This window comes from Wyeomyia smithii, chromosome 1 (assembly GCF_029784165.1).
Source record: "Wyeomyia smithii strain HCP4-BCI-WySm-NY-G18 chromosome 1, ASM2978416v1, whole genome shotgun sequence".
NCBI lineage: Eukaryota > Metazoa > Arthropoda > Insecta > Diptera > Culicidae > Wyeomyia > Wyeomyia smithii.
The window spans coordinates 165627272-165645544 of record NC_073694.1 but is presented as its reverse complement, the minus strand read 5'-3'; the positions used below and the strand labels follow the sequence as shown (position 1 = coordinate 165645544).

Here is an 18273-nt window from a genome sequence, read left to right as displayed (position 1 = left end):
GGATTACGTGCTATAAGTGCTATCGGGTAATTCGACGATGGGGCTTATCGCGTACGATCGATGGTCGTAAACGTATGAAATTAGATCAGTCGAACGTAGCGGAAACTCGATTGTTTTATAACGATAATGGCGATGATTCGGCGGTTAGGTTCAATTTGTCTGTCGGATGTAAATAATTGGTGCCTGTGGGAAGTTAACTTGGGCAAAAGCAATCATCTCGGATGGACATTAGTGATCCGGAACTAGAAACGAATAGACATGAAAAAGTGGATTGCTCTGCTATTAGTGGCCTGCTGGCAGGTGCGTCTGAGCGTGAGATTCTTTATAAACTGGTGATAATCAGTTTCAGCTGTCGTTCTAGATTGCCATGTTGGACTCGGCTGGAGTGGAACGAAATATCGAGAATGATACAGCCGTTGTTACAGAGTTCGATCGATTGTTCAATCAATTGCATTACGACATCGACTACAAGCTCCGAGTTTATCGGATGCAGCATTCGCTTCGACTGAAGAATTTGAACGCACAGTTTATCTCGCGATACGCGTTCACCATCACGGACATTCAGGTCATGAAGCAGCATGCGAAAGACGAAATCCTGGAGCACGCACTCGATATCGGAGACACGCAAAACCCGTGCATTGTAGCGGCGAATGACGAGGCACTTCGGCGGGCTACCCAAGCCGCTCGGGATCTGAGTATCGCTGCGGAGAAAGTGTACGGGGATCTGGCGACGTTGTCGCGAACTCTGTTCTATCCGGTGGTTTTCGATTTTCAGGTGACTTCTAGCGAATTTCAGGCGATAGTGCTGGACTACCTGAGCCGTGCCAATCCCGTTTTACGTTTGCAAGAAACGCTAGCCGATTTGGCGTTTTTCTACATGCAAAACTCGAACTTCGTCCAGACGGTTGAGCAAACACTTGATCACGAAATAGAAACATTCCAGGGTTTGATGAACGTTCTTCGTCAGAATATCTGGCAGGAGATTGATGAGATTGGCCGGAGCTATGTGTTCAACATGGAGCAACTGATCGAAGAGGCACTTCAGTGTGCGTAAAAAAGGGCGTTTTATCAGTGGTAATCTTGTACGCAGTTGGTATATCAATAAACAAGTGGCTATTTTTGCATCACCTGAGCGAACTACTACTTTTATAAAACTAATCTAATCGGGTTCCGTATTGTGTTATTTAGTTAAAAAAAAAAACAAGTTAACAGGGAGGGTCCTTATTTTTTTAGACAACTGCCCATAATTCAAAAATTGGCTAATATGCCATAGGCATCAAATCGAGAAAAACGCATTTGAAAGTTTTTTGTCGGTACAACATATTTTGACTGTTCATCACAACTTTTTTATTGAGTATATCACCCTTCATATATGCTGGAACCTTGCCGTTGAGTTGAAACAGAGAAATCTGTAGAAAAATTCCATCCGCCACGTATTTTGAACACAGTACCCGTTTTTTTCAATTATAAACGAAAGGTCAGTTGACAAAACGGTGTGCAATTTGGCTAATATCCATACGATGTGAATTATATCGTACTCGTTGGTGATGAAAATGGTTTTAAATTTAATAAAACAATACGGAAGCACAAGTGAGGATGAAAAGGACGACGAGACAATTGTTACGTGCAGCAATATAATAATATAACGAAAATATTATTATTCATGGTAATCTCACAATCCACTTTCCTATTTTTTCTCATCAAATCCAAAATGATCTGAATCTCCTCTTTATTAATATTACTCCTAATCAAAGAGCTAAATATCATTGTTTTAAATGAATAGATTTATGACAGAAGGAAACAGTCTCACGTTTTGATCATTGGGTTTCGCAGTACAACCAATTAAATTCTTGTAGCATCAAATATTCTTCGTGAAAAAGTCAAATTTGTTGCAAGGGCCTTACGATCGCTCACCTGTCGCCAGTAACCACCAAGCTACAACACACTTTCGAAAGTTAGAAGAAACACAGTTCGGTAATAAAACACTGATTCGTGAACATGCCACAAGTTCATATTGGATATTGGATATTAGCCAAATTCTAAATTATTTTGGATATTAGCCAAAATTGTTTCACGTTTGCTGCCTTACCAAATGCTTTTTTTGACAATCGGCTTCCGTAGAGACCTTGTTTAGGGTGTGTACCATCACGAGAAACTGTTTTCTCGATTTTGGTAAAAATGGCATATTAGCCAATTTTTGAATTATGGGCAGACAAGGTTAGTATATTTAAAGTAAACTGAACCTTGGCACAAGCTTCAGTTGAAAGTCGCGAGTGCGTTTGAAAACAAAAATGAAGGCGTTGATTTTGTTGGTCTCGGTGTCAGTGTTGGCGGTGGTAAGTAATGGTGGTTTTATTTCAACGGTTTAAAGAAACAGTGATACATTTCCCGCCAGGGTTCGGAGATTGTAATTCCTACCCCGCGCGTGTCCATGACGGAGCTTAGCGAGCGAAGTGAAGAGTTTCGAGTGATGTTCGACGAGCTCCACATAGAGAAGGACGAATTCGTTAATATTACACGGATTTACTCGCGCTACGAGCTGCGATTATTGAATGAACATTCGCAAAGACTCCTGGCCGGATCGTGGAGTATAATCGTACATCACTTCGATGATACACGGTCAACCGTTGAAGGGATGCTAGAGGCAGGAAACGGTAGTGCAGATTGTTTGGAAGGACTGCTGGAAGAAATTGTGGCCGAACAGGTTCGTGCGGCCAACGAAATGAGTCTTTGCGCAGAGTTTAAAATCAGCATTAAGGAGCAGCGATGGATCGAAACGATTATGACCCGATTGTCATTTTGTCCCAAACTGTACAGATTGCGATGTGTTCAAGTAATGAATAAACTTGAATCCTCTCAGTACGTAACGAAATGTTGATGCATTGCTCACTCGGAAATAATAAATACATAACTAGACTATATACAGCTCTTAGAAGAGAATGATCCGCGCAACTCTTTGTGTTTTTTTTTCCGTACGTGGCTCGTCGCACGAGGAAAAACGATAGCAAAAGAGAATTATAAACTTGACTTGTCCCCTTCGCATCACAGTGACGCAGTAGCAGAGCTGCGATTAATCCAAGCAAAATGTTGACTATGACGAGAAAGAAAATATCATCGCACTCGTTTTTTTCTCTAATGAACAGCCCATCACAGTAAGCGTGGAGATCCGAAAAGTGAATCAATATCTTGTCTCTTTTGTTGCCATTTTCGGGTTTCCATTGTCAACCGTCGTGAATGTACAGAGTTTACTCGGAAATATCACTGCAATGCAAATCTAGGTGATTTTTGGAACATCAAAAATCGGTTCAGTAGCGTGATTATTTCAGTGCCAGCTTGAAGTTTGTTGCTATCAGGATTTTTTAAATTTGATTTCCTTTGCTGTATTGGGATTACTACGCTAGCGTTTGTTCTGCCATTGGTAAGATCATTGAAATGAGATTAATTTGGATGATCGATTTTAATTTAATATTTGTTTAACTAGATTTTGTTACAAAACCAAACATGACTGAAATTGAAATTGAACAGTTTCAAAGTTGAACCGTGCCAAAATTTAACAGGATCTGTATATAAATATACATACCCATACATAGTTAAAAGTGTTCTGTTTTGCCACCCGCGATTCATTTTTTGCCGCGAACTAACACTGTTTTTGGTTTAAGCTACAACAAGCACGATATTCAAGAGTCAAATTCATAAACTCAAAGAGTAACTTAAAACGGAATATTATTTTTCAGATATTAGATCATTTGAAAAAAATTATAGGATTTGTTTATTACAATTGGTGTTGTGTTAATTACAATTGGTGTTAAAAAGCATATTCTCTACTGAGAATATTCAAAATGTACCAAACTTAAATACGCTCAGTTACAAAACGAAGTAAAGGCCCGAATACACACACGGCGTGACAACGCCTTCCTGACGAAAATTGTCAGTACCTCCTTAAAACCTTTTAATGTGCCTTCTAGCATCTGCCACCTTCCACTCGTCTACACGGAAGGAGCAATCACGCCGTCTCGAACTCCGGCGTGCGCTAACCTTCTTGTCGTCATGCCACCTAATTCATGTTTGTTTATGTTTGTTGGAAGAAAAAATAAGGCAACACATTTCTAGAATTACCAGCAGGCGGAAAATGATACAACACGGCGTGCCAGCGACTTCGCCAAAAGAAGGCGACACAAGACCGCGTGGAAGGCACGATGCGTCTACACGGAAGGCAGTCAAGTACGCAGCTGAAGGCGGCGAACGACTACCTTCTTCACTAGAAGACAAAGCTAGAAGGTTCTGGTTGAAAGGCGTCCCAACGGAAGGCGCGTTTACGCCTTATACGCCGTGTGTGTATTCGAGCCTTAATAGTTGTTTATTAACAATGCTTTTAGTCGGCGTGCAGCCAAACCGAACCAAGCGCCGAAAGACATTTACCGCCGCGATTGCTGTGTAGGCAAGCTGCTACAGAGAATTTTTGTTATAATATCGTTATCAAATGCTCAAACGATTTCGTTACTTCATAATAGATAGATTATTACTACTCATATCCACTGGGTGTCAATAACTCAATCTGAGAAAACGGCGCTTAGTTCAGTCTGATCGCACGCCGACCATATATCAAAATCATACATATCAATTGAAGAAAAATCATTGATTTTATGTTTGCTATCCTAATAACATCATGCTGTCAAAATGAACTTGATATTTCTGCTGGTTTAATCTCAGTACAGCCATACCCGAATGATGGAGAAAGATAGCAAAAAAAAAATGAGAGTGAGAGTTGACGCTAACAGAATCATCGAAACATCGCAAACTCTTTTGTAATGAACCATGCATCGTAGTTGGCTGATTCTGGTGTTGCATCATTTTGGCGTAATGTCAGTAGTATGATATTGACTTTCCGCAGCTCTGCGCAGTAGCAATGATGTGGTATGGTGACGGCGGGAGGGAGAGTTATTTTAGGCTATCGGACTACTTGGGTAACGATTGTTTTCAGCAGGTTTGCTACACCAATTAATGAAAAACTGCTGGAGTAGTGTGAAACATGATATTATATAATATTTTTTTGTTTTATTCATTTAAAAAAAAGGCTGCTTAAGCAGGTAATACAGAAATTAATAGGTACCAAACTTTGCTATTATTCAATGAACCGAATTATCCTACGTTAAGCTTGCGGTTATGCCGAAGAATTTATCTCCCTCTCCTTTTGGTTATGGTTTGGTGAATGGAACATTTTCCTCATATTAATTTCAGAGGTAGTGCTAAGAGGAGAGAGAGAGAAGGTGGCTACCTGATATAAATAAATTTAAAAAACGCAAGCTTGGCATAGTTTGCGTGATTGATAGTAGACATTCAAATGCTTGAACCTATCTCCTAAAACTAAATTCTTTTTAGTCGTATTGAACTAAGATTTTTAGTAAACATAGCAATAATTTTTTTCAAGCAACAATAAGTTTCGGGTACCTACGTGTAATATTTTATTTTTTTATCGTTTCCTTTCGGATTGACTTTTTACAAAGAATCACTGCGTTACTTATTGTTACGTAGGAGGGAGGGAGGGAGGCAGGGGGGTTAGTAGAGACAGTTACGTAACTATCATGTTTGCTCGAAATTGAAAATTTCGGAGAGGAGTCAGACTGATTAGTGGTAAGTAATTTTAGGGGGGGGGGGAGTCATGTCGAACGCTACCTATCGTTACATAGGAGGGGGGGGGGGTCTGAAATCGAGATTTTCAGCGTTACGTAATTTGTAATATAACACGTCGATGTTGCACCATCATGTTTCATATCAGAGCAATTCCATCACAAAACCGGGCAATCAATTTAGTCGACCATTGCAAATACAGTGATCACCCGATTATATCACCCCCTTGATGATGTTTGGAGTGATAAAATAGGGAAAGTGATAAAATCGGGAATTTTTTTTTATTATTATTTTGTTATAAAAGATGGTAAACCAATAATTTAACACGTAAAATTAGCGATTTTGATTACTACAAGAAATCGAATCATATGAAAAAGCAGTTCTATCCGTCTGTCTGCTTCTCTGATCCTTATAGACGTGGGAACTACTGTACTAATCGGCGTGAAAATTTTTATGTAGGGGTTTTTGAGGCCGGAAAAGGTTATTAGAGTAGCTCGAGACTCCTTCCTCTTCTTAAAGGGAGGGCTTCCATACAAATATAACACAAACTTCTACGTAACTTAAAAACTAATCAAGCAAATGGAACCAAATTTGACATGGTGAGGTTATTAGGAGTAAGAAATATGTCAATGGTCACTTGACACCCCTCCCTCCTCTGGAAGAGGGAGGGCTCTCATATAAGTAAAACATAAATTTCACTACTAGTTCGTAGGTTAGGTACTAGTGTTTGCATAAATCTGTGAAGTTGTTCTCTTAGTGTCATACATATCTCAAGCAGCTCAAAAAATTAGTTTCAGCTATTTTCTAAGGTTACGGAAGAGGGATCAGAAATGACCCAAAATGTGTTTATGTGGTTTACTGATAGCCCTTTCACAAAATATCTCTTCAATACATTTCAAAACACATGAAAATTGAGACTTTTTGTACTTTTTCTTCATTCACCCAGAAGCAGAAACAAATCGATGACGTACGTAACGTATCTAACAGTCACAATCCCTGGCTTTTTGGACCGATAGGCCTGAGCAAAACTAGAGAGGGAAAAAAATCGATGAAGTAGTTGAAACAACACCAATGATTTTAAAAATAAAAATTAATCGATAATACTGTCTACAGACATTAAAAGACGAAAGCTTGTATCTTAAATGACAGTGGAACTGGCACTTGTAAATAATTGCGAGATTCGGAGATGGTGGACATACAATGTTATATGATGATAAAATTGGGTGAAAAAGGTGATAAAATCGGGGGCAGATAAAATCGGGTACTGATATAATCGGGTGATTACTGTATTTTCATAGCCAAAAAAAAAAATCGGTTTTCGATGGTTTTTGATGCCAAATGACTTAGAAACGCATGAAACGTCGAGAATTGGTGTCATCTGAAAAAAAAATTGCAAAAATCGACTCTCTGGGACTTAATCGTTTTTTCAATTGTGGAAGGCGGAGTTCAAAACATTTAGAATTTATTTAATGAAATTGATTGCTAGTCTCTCGAAATAGCCTGTATAATGATACACTATAAGTAGCATCGAATACATCATAATTCATAGTATAGTGAAAAATGAGTATAAAATAAAAAAGCACTTCGGTTCGTTTGATTGGTGTGACGTCTTCGACAAAGTTGTAGATAATAATTCTGTCTTTCCAAAAAAATACATTTAAAAAAATCATTTATTGAAAAATAAAATAAGACGAAAAATTAAAAAACAATTATGTATTCAAATGAGCTCATTTTTTAAAAATCTGATTTTTTAATAAAACCTACAAGAGATTGCCAAAACAATGAAACCATTCCGACCATTCAGAAGTTAAGAAAAAAAAGTTATCGTTTTTTGAAAAAAAAAAAAATTTTTTTTTGAAAAAACAAATTGTTTGAATCGTTTTTTCAAAAGGAATTTTTTTTTTTTGAAAGGACAAAATATTATCTACAACTTTGTCGAAGACACTATGTCAATCAAACAAACCGTTTCGACTGTAGACATATTTTTAATTTCCAATAGAGCACTGTATGAGGAATTAAGAATATTTTTACGGTCAAAAAGGTTTATTCGATTGTCAGTCAGTATGTCAGTACCTGGCAAAGTTGTAAATAATAACTTTGTACTTCCAAAAAAGATGTACCCCGTGAAAAAATAAATAGCTTTTTTTTCTGATTCCTCCATGACCGGTTTCGTTGTTCAGGTAATCTTTCGAAGTTTTTATAAAAAAAAAATCGATTTTTTTCAAATGGGCTGTTTTGGATAATTAATTTTTAATTTTCTTTTAATTTGTTTTCAAAAAATCAATAATATGTTTTTACAGTCTATATTTTTTTGGACGACAAAACTATAAGTTACAACTTTGCCGAAGACGTCACACCGCTTAAACGAACCGTGTTGGCTCTAAAAGTATTGGTAATCATCAATACCATCATAATAGCATTTTTCAATAGCTTTTCAATATGAGTTGTGTTTCAAAAAATTGAACCTATAGCACAAAAGGGCATTTTTTGCCTATGAAAACGACTATGCAAAGTTTCAGCCAATGGGCAAAAATCTCAATCATTGGCTGAATGATCATGAATGATCTTTGTTCATCATATGTACATATTGCGACTAACCCCATATACTCAGCTGTGCACATTTAGATACAGATGTTGTTGTAAACAGTCACGACAAGAGGCTAATAGTGCGAAGGAAGAGAAAGAGAGTACGCCAGCAGGGATACTATATACATGGTGCTCCTTTGCAATCCTCGTAACTCGTCTTACACATAGATCTGCTGGCAAATGTGAGAAGAGTAAATGTATATCGCACACTGACAGAGATGTTAATGCATCACAAAGGAGATTTATATGTATTCAAAAATCGCTAGAAACGATTTTCTTCCATCGCTGTTAAGGAGGGCTTGGCTGACGACTTCCGCAACCTCGGAAATAGGCTGCAACGGACCTCAACCGCAGCTGCTGAATATACGCTCTTCACGTACGCAGGCCATAATTCGTTTATCAATTCCGCCGCTCATTTAGCGTGGTTAGAGGAGAACTACGAACTGCAGCGTGTGTTCTGGGAAACTACGGCCCGTGTGGAAGCGCAGGCCGATCTGAACGCACTGGAAGTGAATCGTCCCGCATTGATGGAAGAGTTTGCAGCTTGCTTGAGTCACGTTCCAGACGAATTGATAGAGTTTGATGAGGAAATAAATCAACGATTATCTAGTTGTTAATGTTAACGCCAAAGTTTTGTGAATAAATCTTCCAAGTCTATAAGGGTTGTAAACTTATTTCGCATTCGATGACGCTCTTCTGCCATGGGCAATTCGCTACCGTTTTGTATTTCACCTTATCACGGAGAAACTTTCCATCTAATCTAATCCAATCCCCGTATCAGGTGGTGGTAAATTTTCTCCCCCGGTTGACGGGGGACCCAGTTATTTAAGAGTGATTTTTTCGAAATGAGAACTTCAGTCGAGGTTAATCTTCTCAAGTTTAGAAACATGAATGTGTTACTGTTGGTGGTTTTCTGTGTGGCGTCTACGGTAAGAAGCTACCATAGCAAAGTGAGTTTTGTTTTTCGTATAATTGAAACATAATTACTCCGCAGGTCAGCGCCGTTCCGATGACTGAACTGGCAGAGAGAACCGAGGAGTTTCGCATCCTTTTCGATAATTTGCATATGGAAAAGGACGAGTTTGTCGATCTGACGCGAGCTCTAACTACCTGGGAGCTGCGGCTACTCAATGACGCATCCCAGCAGTACATCGCAGAGATGTGGAGCATCATCGAGCATCGTTTCGATGAAACTCGTGAGGCCATAGCTAATGCAACGACGGAAGCCAATGCCAACGAGGATTGCCTGTTAGGGCTGGTGGAAGAAATCGTTGCCGAGAGGATTCGTGCCGCTGATGAGATCAGTGCGTGTGCTGCATTTAAAATCAACGTCAAGGAAGGTTTGGCCGACGACTTCCGTAATCTCGGAAACACGCTGCAGCAGATCTCAACCGCAGCTGCCGAGTATACGCTGTTCACGTTTGCAGGCCACAACTCGTTCATCAACTCCGCAGGACATTTGGATTGGTTAGAACATAATTACGAACTGCAGCGTGAGTTCTGGGAAACTACGGCCCTTGTGGAAGCGCAGGCCGACCTGGACGAATTGGAAGTAAATCGCCCGGCATTACTGGCGGAGTTCCGCGAATGTTTGAGTCACATCCCAGTGGAGATGGACGAGGTGGACCAGGATATAACTGACCGAATGCCGGGATGTATGAATAACTAAGATTTCAGAATGTAACTAAAATTGACAATAAATTTGCTCTGGTAAAACAGTTAATCTACGTTTGATTACACCATAACTGCTACTAATTAAGGCGGATTTCTTACGGGGTTAGGTTGGTGATAGATTACAGTTATCTGAACGAAGTATTACGTGGGTTCCGAGACGGGCGCCATACTGTTTTCCTAATCTAATCTTCTCCACCGTTCAACCGGGTACGATTTTCGATTGTATAACATCTCAACAGCGGGGGTCCGTTTTCCTCGGAAGGTCCAATTATTTAAGAGTGAGTACGTGAACTTTGCAGCTTCATTCGAGCAGTAAACCGAAACGAGACTGGGCATCGACCATGAAATTGACACTTTTCATCGTCCTGTGTGGGCTAAGTATGGTAAGTTAACGTTCATTCGAGTAATTTTAGTGGTTTAACTTGGAATTTTGTTCTAGGCTCTGGCCGTTCCAATGACCGAGCTGGCGGAAAGATCCGAAGAGTTTCGCATTCTTTTCGATGACCTTCACATCGAGAAGGATGAGTTTGTACAACTAACACGCACTCTGACGAGGGCGGAACTGAAGCTGCTGAATGAGGCCTCTCAAAGTATGATTGCGGAATCGTGGAGCACAATCGAGCACTTCTTTGATGATACTCGAGCCTTGATTGGGGAGTTCATTCTATATCCAAATGCGAACGAAGAGTGCTTGTTGGGCTTGACGGAGGAAATCGTAGCGGAGCGTATACGAGCCGCAGATGAGATGAGCGCTTGTGCGGCATTCAAGATCAATATCAAAGAGGAATTGGCTGATGACTTCCGTAATCTGGGCTACACTCTACAGCGAATTTCGACCACAGCTGCGGAGTATACGCTGTTTACGTATGCAGGCCACAACTCATTCATTAACTCCGCTGGACATTTAGAGTGGTTGGAGCAAAATTATGAACGGCAGCGTGAGTTCTGGGACACTACCGCCAGGACAGAGGCCCAAGCTGATCTGGACGAACTGGAGGTTAATCGACCGGCTTTGGTTGCTGAATTCCAAGCTTGTCTCGATAACATCCCCGTGCAAATGACCGAAGTTGATCGGAACATCAACGCTCGTATGCTGCAATGTTTAGGCGATTGAATAGAGCAATAAATAAATTTGTTTTTTCAGTGCACTGATCGCTGAACCTGTACAAGAGTTTAGTTTCAATTTATTTCGTTTCCTGTGACGTCAATGTTTAGTGGCTTATCAATCGAATTGGTTAGAGTCATTATTGTCCAGTTGTAAAGTTATCTCTAATCGCACTTGATACTTTGAATGTAATGTAACCATTATAATTGCGCTAATCATCGGCTAATTAGGCGACTCCAAAATCAGCTGTGTTAATCAGCAATCAGAAGGTCGAGTGCATTGAATTGCTTGATAACTAAGCTCTCGGTGCCGATATGCACGTGCTGGATTCTATTTTTGGCCTGTTGCGCAACCTACGAATGAGAAATATTGGTGCAGCGAACGCTTGCATAGCGTTTGTCAACAGTTGGGTCGTTGCGTTGCGTAAGCTAAGATTTGATTTGTGGCGAGGTCAATTGCAATTAAAAAATCGAACCGGATTCATCTAATTACATAAGAGCACGAATTACTGCTAAGAATACGTTCATTTTTATGAAGACCCAGTAATTTTTTTAAATCGACTTCATCGTTAATGTTTTTGGTTTCTTGTTGAAATCCTGTTTTTTATTAGTGTCCGTTTTTAAAACTTTAGTGTTTTTGTGAGGTTTTCTTTCATCTGTTAAATAGTTCGGTGATTATTAAATTTTTATTTTCTCTGTTTTCTTCTCCTTTTTTATATACAAAAAGTTTTGTTTCCGATTTCAGTAGATTTGTTCATTTTTTTAAAACTATGAATAGTATATGTTCATTTTGGTTCATTTTGTATCAATTTTCGAATTATAAAACATATTATAGATTTTTTTTATTGTGTTTGGTGTTTTTGATGTTAAAACATCAGATTTTTCCCTAGTTTTTGATTATATCTGGTCAAGAACATTATTTCGAGTAATTAGCGTTCAAAGTTCTCAATCCCGTATGTTTCTCTGCAAGCTTAATACAGAAAATTTTTGCTATATTCATAATGATAGGACAGTTCAAATGATTTTTTTTCATGAAAGATAGATTATTAATTTTCACTGGTGTTAATAACTCAATTTTCCTTTTGACGTGGGGCTACGTCTTTGTTTTCTAGGCTGGGATGCATTCTGTATAATTGGAAATTAACTGGTAAATGTTCCATCAGATTTTAAACGATAATAACAACATAAACACATGGTAGATAACAATAACCAATATGTTGTTAGATAGTGAAAATGTTAGACATTTTTGTAATACACTACGTTATCATTACAGGTCGGACTCGATTATCCGGAGACTCGATTATCCGGGGGCCCGATTATCCGGGGCTCGATTATCCGGAGAAAATGGCTCGATTATCCGGAGTATTTTTTCTTCTTCTGTATTTCTATAATGTACTTTTGTCTTCCGGCTCATTGGGAGTTTCGAGGTTGTTCAAAATTGTAACAACAATGCTTCGTTTTGTTTAGATAGTTCGTTTTTAGCAGTTTTCTCGTCGTTCCTTCAACCAATTCTTACTGAACAACCTCCAAAAGCGAGGTATTATGGTTTTTAGTTGCCGATGAGAACAACCATTATTGGTCAACCGGTTTCGAATTCATGGCCGGAACATATTTCTGTAATATAATGGCCATGATCAATGCAGTACTTAGAACCACAAGATGGCCTGTTTCGGTGGTTTTCCGGATACTCCTGGATTATCGAATCAAAACTCATCAAGCGAAATAAATAACGGTTTGATATCCGCAAAGTAGTCCATTAGTGGTCATATCAAGCGTCTAGGTCGTTATAGGTCACTTAGGAAATAGAAAAAAAAATCATGAGTGTTGTCAAAATCGAACAGGGTCTGTATATGTAAACCTCAATTCTTCTTCCTAATATTTAAGAAAATAAAACAGATAAATACCTAAATCAAATCAAATTCTATTATATTTCCTGGGAAATATTTCCTTTAATCTCTCGAAACAAAAGCTGTCTTTCAAGTGGTAGTTTTGATTTATTTTATTTGTTTTTTTACATCTTTGAGATAATCGATATAACATAATTTATTATTACGTATATATGTATAACAAACGCCGACAAACAGTCTGAAGACAATTTTAAATTTATTTCGTCGGCACATGTATTGTGAACAACATACTATAATAGAAAACTCACTGTTCTAAATGAGATATATTAAAATTAAAAAATTAAAAATGGCTCGATTATCCGGAGGATTCGATTATCCGGAGCGAAATATTTTTCAAAACTCCGGTTAATCGAGTGTCGGTCTCTGTATTATTCTATTTCTCAGCGGTAAAAATTAAAAAATAAGTTTCAAGAACAAATTCATGTGAACAATGAGCCAATCATATGCAAGCATTCCTAGCACAGATGACATGAATAGACAGTAACCATTCCCTGTGATATTCTATAAATCAATAAAAACTGACAGAGTAACCCCGTCCCAATAGGTCAATTTAGGTTTGCTTCCATGACTAATTTGTTGTCTCGAAGGTAAAGGTTTTCCAAAAAGTTTGAAACAACTCTTTATCTTTAACAATTTCCATACCTGCTTTTAGAGCGAAATAAAAACTGATGTCCTAAAGCGAAAAATGCTGGTAGAAGCAACAATACCGTACAGTATATGAGGAGCAGAGCCCTGCTGAGCAATTCCACAAAAAACGGGCAACCAATTTAATCGACCATTTTTTATTTGGCTGAAACTTTGCATGGACGTTTCTATAGGCAAAAGATGCCATTTTGTGCTATTGGTTGAATTTTTTGGAACACGACTCTTTTCTGAGAAGCTATTGAAAACGCTATTTTGAGAAGCTATTGATGATAACACATATTTTTTTAGGGCCAAAACGGTTGGTTTGTTTGGTGTGGTGTCTTCAGAAAAATTGTAAATAATAATTTTGTCTTTCCGAAAAAAAAACATACAGTTTAAAAAAATAATTTATTTTTTTTAAATCAAAAGTGAAATCCAAAATAAATTATCTAAAAAAGCTCATTTTTTAAAATCTATTTTTTTTATAGAAACTACAAAAGAAGACCTAAACAATGCCGGTCCGATCATGGAGAAATCTAGAAAAAAAATGATTTTTCGAAATTTTTTTTTCGGGGTACTTTTTTTGGAAAGACAAAATTGATATCTACAACTTTGCCGAGGATACTATGCTAATCATTCAAACTGTTTCGGCTGTAGACATATTTTGAATTTCCAATAGAGCACTCTATGGGGAATAAAAAATATTTTTACAGTCAAACGGTTTTTTTGACTGCCACGATTTTTTTTCTGGAACTTGTTGATAGTTTAGTTCAACATATTTTCTAATTTCTCTCTAACAGTTAACCTATGTAACAGCTTTGAAATTATTTTCTGATTCAATCAGGGTTAAATAAGACAAAATCATTCATTATGATAACGTAAATATTGATGGATTTGGTTTTTGGGGAATAGAATTAATTCTGACTTAGACGCATTTCGAGAAATTCTTGGTGCTTCTACGATACGCCTGTGCCTTGTCAAATAACTGTCGTTTGGGGCCATCCACATACCACGTAGACAGCTTTGAGGGGAGGGGGGGGGGGGGGGTTAGTATGTGTTATGTCCACGGTCCATACAAAATTTTTAGAACTTATATGAGTAGGGGGGGGGGGTGAAAATCGATTGAAATCTGTCCACGTGGTAGGTGGATGGCCCCTTTGCAAAAAAAAATCACAGGAGGGTTGTGTGCAAAGCCTGGACCGCAAGGTTGAAGTAGAATACTTTTACAAGAAAAATAACACGGCTGCTTGCGTGTCAATCGTTTTTACTAGTAAATAAACGTTGAATAATCAGATTAATCGAATTTTGCGCTAAGTTGCTTGTCATGGTTGGGGCTTGACAATTTTTAAATTTTGATATAATGAAGTTTTTTCGGATGTCTTGCTCATGACTGAAGGAAAAGATAATTCAGCACGTTCTGAGACACGGAGATAAAGTAAAATTTATAACTTTTACAAATTTAAAATGTAAATGAACTCAAGAGAAAACATTAACTCTTCAATCATCAGGTTTTTATTTCATCCTGAGTGAAAAGCTTATTTAACATTCAAAACTAGACGGCTCATGTGTTGTCAAAATGAGTCAACTTTTCATTGAATGCATTTACTAGTGCCCTCTATCGCAGAGACTGCATTTCACTAAAGTGCCTCACTGCATCAGCTGCTATCGATGCTGATACCTGCTGCAACTGCTACGCTTTCCGTAGCCGTGCCACAGTTGTAACCGCTATACGCTGCCATTGGTATCAGCTGTACCTGCATCAGCTGGCCCAGCTGCTATCGATGCTAAATCCGCTGCAACCAGTGCGCTATCCATTGCTATGCCACAGCTTTGGCCGCTATCCGCTATCGCTGGTATCCACTGCACTGCTACTGCTGCTGTTAAGGGAGGACGACTGCTGTTGTCGCTGTCTAGAACTATTATGAGCAGCTTCGGCTGAAACAGGCTCTTATATAGGCCAAATAGCATGTTTTAAATTGCAAGGTATATGATTCTGTCGACCGTGCTTGGGAAGCAATTATGTAACGACCAATCAGAGGTCGAATTTTCCGTTTTGACAAGGCTTGACTGTTTTCAATAGTGCAATAGTTTGAATAATAAAATTACAATTATCTTCATTTGGGAAGAATCTTAGAAGATTTTCCAATCTATTGCTGCAAGAACGAAGGAAATCCATCGAAAACTAACCGATTTATTAGCATTTGAAATTGGACATATTTTTCACTTTTTTCGGTTTTAGATTTTCATTTCACATCCCTATGTAACCGAACTTCCTGAGAGAAGTATTCTACTTCAAAATTCAGGCACAATATCGCCAAGTGTAGTAAAGTTCGTTCGAGTGTTATTGAATATAGGGTAACTGACGCTTCGTCAGGTGGTATGCATTATGGCAGGATTCAATTTGCCAAGCTCTACTGCTTTTACTCCACTCAGAAACTCAATGTAACGTTGAAGTTTTTCTGTTCGCATGAATGAATCATTTCATTAAAAACTTAAACATATTTATTTGCCTTTCTCCTAGAAAGGTATAGCAATCACTTGCAAAACCGAAAGTATAAAAGTGCTCCAAAGGGCCGAATGGCATATATCACTCGACTCGGCTCGACGAGCTGAGAATTTTCTGTATGTGTGTGTGTGTGTGTGTGTATGTGTGTGATGGCTGTACCGATTTTCATAAAATCAGTGTCAAATGGAAGGTCTAACTGCCCCATAAGACCCTGTTAATTTGTTTTGCAATCGGACTAATACTTTGCCTGTTATGTTTAAAAATGTGAAATCCAGCTATGCAAAGGAACATATTCCGAAGACTACTTGGACTCACTCACTTTTCTCAGAGATGGCTGACCCGATTTCCACAAAATTAGTGTCAAATGAATGGTCTAGCTGCCTTAGAAGACCCTATTGAATTTTACTGTAATCGAACTGTAACTTCATTTGTAATGTGCCGACTTGTGAAAATCACGAAACTTCATTATCTCAGAAATTACACAACCGATTTGATTATTATTATCAGATGAGCGGGCTAGTTAAGGGTTAACTGATGAATTGTGATTGAACACGTGGTTTCAAAGTTTGGCTGCCCTACACGTTCCCATTTCATTTGATTATAATCGAACTTAAGCAACCGTTATGCATTAAATTGTTAATAAAACAACGAAAGTCTATTATCTCAAAGATTACATGACTTATTTGAACATAACTAGTGTCATACGAACGAGTCATCTCTCAAACTTACAAATAACAAACTTCATAACAATTTGATATGTGGCTCAAAAGTTATGGAAAGAAGAGAAATTCAAAGGCTATTTAAAACTATACCTGCTTTGATTGATATATGTGGCCTCAACATCATTTAAATGTGGTGTCATACTATTTTAGCGTTCCAAGTTCATTGATTCCGTGCGGTTTGTTTGAAGTCTGCAAATGCACGACGAATCGGCCATAGAATATGATCAAAGTCAAATAACAAATCGTTTGAAATGATTGGTTTTATCGAAATGACAACATCCTCGTCTTTTGGCTTCTGTACATCGCCTGAATTCTGAATATATTCATATTGGGTGGTATTCTGTCATTATCAGCAGACTTTCTGGCATCAATCTGACACCGGAAATACCCATATTGGGAGGTATTTTTGGTTGTTTTCCAGAAACTAAAAGTGGTCGTCTTCAAATTTAAAATATTGTCCAGGGTCAATGTTTGGTTTCTATGCATCATCACGTTTACGGAAATATCCATATTCGGTCATTTCCGACTGTTGCCTATAAGTTGCCATTTAGCAATTCAAAATGGTGCCTGAGATCAATTGTTAGCTCCTTGCATCATTCTGGTTCCAGAGATACTCATATTGGATAGTATTTGTTTATTTTAGGCTATTTTCACAAACCGGTAGTCGCCATCTTGGATTGCAAAATGGTATTTAGGATACTGCTTAAAGAAAAACTCATATTGGGTGATATTTGGTCACTTTGGACTGTTTTTCAGAAGCCGAAAGTCGTCATTTTGGACTTTAAAATTGCCTGTGAAATCAATTTCTGGCATCTGGGCGTAATTCTGGTTCCGGAAACATTCATATTGAATGGTATTTGGTCATTTCCGGCTGTTTGCCAGACACCGGAAGTCACCATCTTAAAATTCAAGATTGTGTCTGTGATCAATTTTTAGCTTCTGTGCATCTTTCTGGTTCCAGAAATACTAATATTTAATGGGAATCGTCCATTTCAGGCTGTTTTCCAGAAACCGGAAGTTGCCATCTAACAATTCAAAATGTTGTCTGAAGTCGATTTGTGGCTCCAGTGCATCATTACGGTTCCGAAAATACCAATATTGGGTGGTATTTGGTCATTTGCCGCTGTTTTTCCGACACCGGAAGTCGCCATTTTGGATTTCATAATGGCATTTGGAGACAATTTCTGGATTTTGAACGGCATACTGGTTTTACTACTGGCATACTGGGGATTTTAGCTCCTGTGTATTATTCTAGATCCGGATATTATTATATTGAGTGGAAATCGGCCATTTTCGGCTGTTTTCCAGAAACCGGAAGTTGCCATTTTACAATCCAAAATGTTGTCTGAGGTCGATTATGGAACATATTTGTTACCACTAAAAATATTCACCTGCCAATATGGTTCCATTTAGTTGATTAGTTCGCGAGATGTGCAGAAATTTGTGAAGAAACATGTACTTCCAGAAGAGGGAGGGGCGTCAAACCATTATGAACATATTTGTTACCTCTACATTCAACATT

At 38.2% G+C, this 18273-nt stretch overlaps 4 protein-coding genes across 5 annotated transcripts in view; 3 read left to right on the top strand and 1 right to left on the bottom strand.

Annotated features, from left to right (window-relative positions):
- Nucleotides 1-18273, bottom strand: part of LOC129723932 (probable maleylacetoacetate isomerase 2) — a 99704-nt gene that overhangs the window by 2079 nt on the left and 79352 nt on the right. The gene's annotated exons all lie outside the window — the stretch shown is intronic.
- On the top strand, nucleotides 145-1132 carry LOC129723903 (uncharacterized). Its single transcript, XM_055678401.1, has 2 exons — nucleotides 145-300; nucleotides 362-1132. Exons 1-2 carry the CDS (start codon nucleotides 259-261, stop codon nucleotides 1052-1054), a joined length of 735 nt encoding a protein of 244 aa, XP_055534376.1. The 5' UTR covers nucleotides 145-258; the 3' UTR covers nucleotides 1055-1132.
- Nucleotides 9073-9932, top strand: LOC129723920 (uncharacterized). The gene is made up of 2 exons (XM_055678422.1): nucleotides 9073-9143; nucleotides 9209-9932. The coding sequence occupies exons 1-2, from the start codon at nucleotides 9102-9104 to the stop codon at nucleotides 9881-9883; spliced, it is 717 nt and encodes a 238-aa protein (XP_055534397.1). The 5' UTR covers nucleotides 9073-9101; the 3' UTR covers nucleotides 9884-9932.
- On the top strand, nucleotides 10135-11057 carry LOC129723911 (uncharacterized). Its single transcript, XM_055678413.1, has 2 exons — nucleotides 10135-10271; nucleotides 10328-11057. The coding sequence occupies exons 1-2, from the start codon at nucleotides 10230-10232 to the stop codon at nucleotides 11000-11002; spliced, it is 717 nt and encodes a 238-aa protein (XP_055534388.1). The 5' UTR covers nucleotides 10135-10229; the 3' UTR covers nucleotides 11003-11057.